This window comes from Microtus ochrogaster, linkage group LG1 (assembly GCF_000317375.1).
Source record: "Microtus ochrogaster isolate Prairie Vole_2 linkage group LG1, MicOch1.0, whole genome shotgun sequence".
NCBI classification, from domain to species: Eukaryota; Metazoa; Chordata; class Mammalia; order Rodentia; family Cricetidae; genus Microtus; species Microtus ochrogaster.
Genome location: NC_022027.1, coordinates 54,551,257 through 54,556,506, shown reverse-complemented (window position 1 = coordinate 54,556,506; position 5,250 = coordinate 54,551,257). Strand labels below are relative to the sequence as shown.

At 41.9% G+C, this 5,250-nt stretch overlaps 1 protein-coding gene across 1 annotated transcript in view; it reads right to left on the bottom strand.

The window, feature by feature from the left end:
• Positions 1-363: 363 nt before the first annotated feature.
• Positions 364-5,250, bottom strand: part of LOC101995969 (guanylate-binding protein 7-like) — a 12,955-nt gene continuing 8,068 nt past the window's right edge. The window contains exons 4-8 of the mRNA XM_026785036.1: positions 4,634-4,914; positions 3,774-3,980; positions 2,714-2,816; positions 2,163-2,356; positions 364-1,356 (exon numbers count right to left, since the gene is read on the bottom strand). Of these exons, the coding sequence (XP_026640837.1) occupies positions 1,147-1,356; positions 2,163-2,356; positions 2,714-2,816; positions 3,774-3,980; positions 4,634-4,914 (995 nt within the window). The 3' untranslated portion in view covers positions 364-1,146. The remainder of the gene's footprint in view (positions 1,357-2,162; positions 2,357-2,713; positions 2,817-3,773; positions 3,981-4,633; positions 4,915-5,250) is intronic.

The following is a 5,250-nucleotide window of genomic DNA, read 5'->3' as shown; positions in this document are numbered from 1 at the left end:
AAGAAAAAAAAAGCATTAAGATGCAAATGTTATGCTTCCTGGAACTGAGTTTCTCATCGTAGTTGACTTCGAAAAGCTTCTCCTATTTCAGGATAGTGAAATTTCACCATATAATAGAGAATTTTAAATTATTTTCCCTATTTTAAATGTAAATTTGTCATGTTTTCCCAGCATTCTTCAAGAAACATATGAGACTGAGTACATAAGGAAACGCATGTGTCCCTTCAATTTTTGATTTCAACTTGTTCTTCCTAGTGGACGCCAAAGGATCACAGGTTACATTAATTTTCTGGAAGACTTGATCCATGCTACTGTGCATGTGAATGAAATAGAACCATTTTTAAAATAAATCACACGGTTATGTAGAGTTTTCACTTTATTTAATAAGAAATCTTTATGATCAACTTATGTTAGTATACAGGAAGCTTAACTGACACTTGTTTCTAGACTATACAGTAGTCCAGGATCAGAACATATTACAATTTGTTACCAATCTTTCTCAATGATGCTTAAGTAGTTTCCAGATTTACCAACAATGATATCAATACCTTTTGTTCTTGCTGTGACAAAATGGTTCAAGCAAAGCAACTTAAGGAAGACAGGGTTCCAGATGGCACACTTAACATTGGCGGAGAAGGCATACAGTCAGAAGCAGAGGCTGGCTGATCACATGACATCCAGTCAGGAAGTAACAAATAGTACATGTTAGTGCCCAGCTTGCTTTCACCTATTAACTTAGTCCCCAGGCCACAGGAATGGTGGTGCCCACACTTGGGATGGGTTTTCTACCATAGTGACCAGAGATGATTCCCTATATGCTAACCTAGTCAAGATGGTCCTCACGGGGTGCAGAAGAACTTGTGTCCTGGGTGATTCTATATCCAGTCAAACTGACCAACAGTAACTGTGACAGTGTACAATGAGTAATCATAGCTTCCATAGGAATGGTTTAAACATCTGTGCCCTGAAGAAAGCGTTGTCTGTGCAGACATGTACATGTTCTATCTAATGTGCGGCAGGCATACATGTTCTCTAATTAGCACTTTTAATGCTGAAATTTGCTGAATGAAAATGAAAACATGAAGCTTCATAAAAAGGCAGAGTATATATTCATGGTCTATCACTTCATCAAAATAAGAGTGAATCCTATTTAAATGCTGAAATAATATTTTTTACAGCCATCATAGGCAGTAAAATAGGGGCAGCAATTCCTGTAGCAAATTCTTTTAGAAGATGACCTGTAAAGGTACCACTGTTTTCTTTCTTGTCATTTACAGTAGATGTCAGTTGCTGAATTTCTCCTTTCAATTCCTCAGATGTCTTCCTAAATCCTTCTTCAAGCAAAGCCTTTTGATGCTAAAAACGGTGAACATGAGAGAGAATTGTACAAGTTATAGTTTCAAACGTTTGGCAAGTGGTCCTTAGTATAGCCCGAAATCCCTTCCCTTTCCATGAAGAAGGTTCTCCGAGTTAATCCTACACACTGTGAGGAAGAATAGTGGAAATTTCCATGGGATTGATCCACTATGTCTGGTTGGTTGTAATGCTGGCAGAGGTGTGAACACATTCCCGCACTCATGCCCACTGAAAAGCACTAGTCAGATTGTGTGGAGCCCAATCCACTGAGACAGTGTGGCAACCACATCATACAGACAGTGGAAACCAATCATTTGTTTTAGAAATCTGTTACCATTTTGCTTGAAGATGGGCAATGAGACAATCACTCTTCTGCCATGTGCTGCTTAAAGCAGGCTGTGTACTCTGAAGACAGAAACAGGAGCTGCAGAAGCTGCCAATTATCTGTTCTTGGCAGTCTGGATATTTCTTTCAGTTTTATGTCAGCATAGGTCATTCTCAGACTGGGAGGATGGGTGTCAGGTGCCTGATAATATAGGCCTTGATAACCCAGGCCCATTGCTGTCCTTATTAAGCTACCTGGATAGGAGTTTGTTTGGTGAGTACCAATGAAGTTGTTTTTAAATATCCTGAACTGATGTATCAAACTATTGAAGTCATTCAAACCCTAAAGGAGCAACTGAAAACCTGAGGGAAAGCCCCTTAAGCAACAATACCATAGGGAGGTGCTTCCACTCATGAGCAGGCTACATAATTTCTTCTGCTACCCAGGGTATGACAAGCACCAGGGGGATAAGGAGTCTTACCTGCAGCTGATTCTCAAGCATTATTTCATGTTCCTTGATGAGTTGTTCACGCTCCTGCATCAGCTTCATTTTCAGCTGCTCAAGGTTTTCCTTGTGACTTCTTTCTTGAGCCTCTATCAGTTGCTGCTGCTCCTCCTGTTTCTGTCTTAGCAGCTCCTGTTCCTTCTCAGCTGCCTCCCTCTGGGCCCGCTCCTCTGCCCCAGGAAGATTCATGGAGGGAAGAAAGTGATGACAGAATGAGGATGGATGGTGGGGGACAGAAATGATGGGTTAAGCAAAATGCCTATATTCCAAAACCCAGAGAGAAATTCAGATCTGAAAGGAAACCACAGACTCCACATTGGTCCACACAATGGAAAGAGTGTTTCTAAAGGGGATGAGGAGACCCTGCCCATCTGGCTGAAACACAGACTGACTTCCTGTTGCTTGCAGAGTGAGCTTCCACAGAAGGGTAGAGAGCTGCTAATCTGGGAATGGGTAACCCTGGCCTCTATCAGGAAGCCTTGTAGGAATCCAACCCCTGCTGAAAGCCAAGAGATAAGCTCCTATACCTGCGATGGTCTTCTCGCCAGCAGTTAGGGCTGTATCTGCCTGCAGGATGGAACTCTCAATGGTGGCTTGTGACTGCAGAAAGCTCTGGAAGACTTCACTTGCCTGCAAGACCAAGAAGGAGCAGAGACCTGGAGGCATCCTGGGAGAGAACCTGTGTGAGTTAACACAGTCTCCACTGTGCCTCACTGTCAAATGCTATGGGGATGCCTGAAGACTGCCCTGCTCTTCAGTGGCAATAGATACTTCCAGGTTCATGGCTCCCCTGTCATTCCCACTAGGGCCACCTGCCACCACCTGTTCCCAGATCACTCCTGTCCACATCATGTGCAGATTTGGGCACTGTAACCTATGATGCTTTCAAATATTGTATCCCATTTAAAATGCTGCATAACTGTGTGGCCTTCACTTTTTCAGCTCTTGTTGACTGTATTCATGGTCAAGTCCCTCCATCTGCGTGGACTTCAGGTATAAATGTGCAAACTTTCACAGTAGTGGTGGGCATCACCCAAGCATTTTACATAACTAAAAAAAGAACTGAGGAAAGAACACACCATGTTTCACTGGCAACAACTGACTAATATGTTAGCTGTGTTCTTACACTTATTAGTAGCTCATAGGTACAGTATCCTGACAAACGTGAAACGTTGTGATTCAGAATTTTTATGTGAATATTTCTCAGAATTAATAGTAAATAGCAGCAGTTTCAGTCAAGCACAATTCTGGTGATGGGGCTTGAGGGTAAAGCACTTGCTTGCCCAACTGCAAAGCCATGTTTTAGTCACCAACACCAACATGAAGCTAGACATGCCATGCTGTCCTTGTGTTTTCTTATTGCACTTAGGGAGTGCTGTATGCTTCTGTTTTATGACACTATCCTTCCTCTGCTATGAGCATCCATGCACCCTATACTTAATGTCTTCTCCATGCTATCTACTCCTCATCCTGTGCCCTTTTCTATGTGTCTGCTCTTCATCTCTTTCCCATGCTCCCTGATCTTGAACTTCATCTCTTTCCCATGCTTTCTACTCCTCCCCCTTTCCCATGCTCCCTGATCCTCACCTTCACCCCCTTCCGGGTCACCTGCCAATAATCTTGCTCAATCTTCTCCCTCATTTCCATGTAGAGCCTGTGTCCTCCAGGAACAGAAAATGTTGAAATATTTTCCACAAAAGCCTTTGAAAGCCTATTCAATTCTTCCTGGCAGTATTGATCTGATGCTTCTTCATTCTTCAACATGAACATCTTTTTCTTCTCATCTATTAATTCCTACAAGGGAAATGAGCAGAGATCTGACACATTGAAGGAATAGAACAGATAAAGTTCAAGAAAGTTTGTAGAAGAGTCAGCCTATTTTCCACAAGAAGGTATTGTAGTGTAATAAGACCACAAGAGAATGTGAAATGCTAATGCCTGAATTAAGATTCAATGAAATCTGTACAAGGCCACAGTAAAAGTTCCCGATGTTCCTAGTCCTCAGGACCTTCTATAAAATGATGGTTCTGCGTGCAAAAATCTCTGGTTCCTATTGGGGTCCCATCCTGTAATTCTATCTTCAATGACACAAAGATATGACAAGGGGCTATAGAAGAACAGTGGCCTGCAGTGGGACTCTTGTGAGACAAAACTGTTTCATAAAAACAGAAGAATAAAGCAAGTTCAGGGATGAGCTACAGGTGTTGTGGGAAGCATTGCAATCCACAGATATTAACTGTGTGAAGGACTTAGGCCACTACATACTCATTATTCCGCTCATTAGAGATTTCTGTATATAAAGCACATGAAATTTGAGAAGGGGGCCTGAGTCTTTCACAAGTGTGTTCCCTATCTTTGAATGAATCACACACCCAGGGTCATGAAGGCACAGCAGCACCACAGCCTTGAAAGGACAGAGTCATGACAGTTAATGACACCAACATTACCAGCAGCTTCTTCTGGAATTGCTGGTTTTCATCCTTGAAGGAGTGCTCCATGAAGACAGCAATGGCTTCCTTCTCACAGGTTGTGTGCACATCCAGCAGCTCCTGGAGCGTGTCTGTGGGGAGCCTCAGTCGCTGGCCCATCTGCTCACTGTAGTGCTCAGATGCCTTCTGCACAGCTGTTGAGTTCTCACGCTGGGCCAGAGTTGTCACCGCATCATCCAGACAAGGCACAGTTCCACTGCTGATGGCATCCACATAGGTCGTCACCAGAGTTCCCAGTCCTTCATGAACCAGGAGTTTTAGGGGATAAGTATGAAGTTATAAGTGTCAGGGATGCAGTTTTAAGACTATAGTTCTACTCTTTCAAAGCTATACATGCACATTCATAAACTCAAACAAACAATCTCCTACAAGACATCATATTTTTTTGGATTGTCCCTTTGTTTTTGATGTTTTCTAGTTCCAGTTAAAATTAATATCAATCTTCATGCAATAAATTCAATTATCTATAAAAAATGTAATGTTGCCTTTAAATCTTGAAATTCATTAAAATAGATAAACTAACATAAACTAAAAAGGAAAAACGTTTCATTAAATCTTAAAAGAATGGATTTACA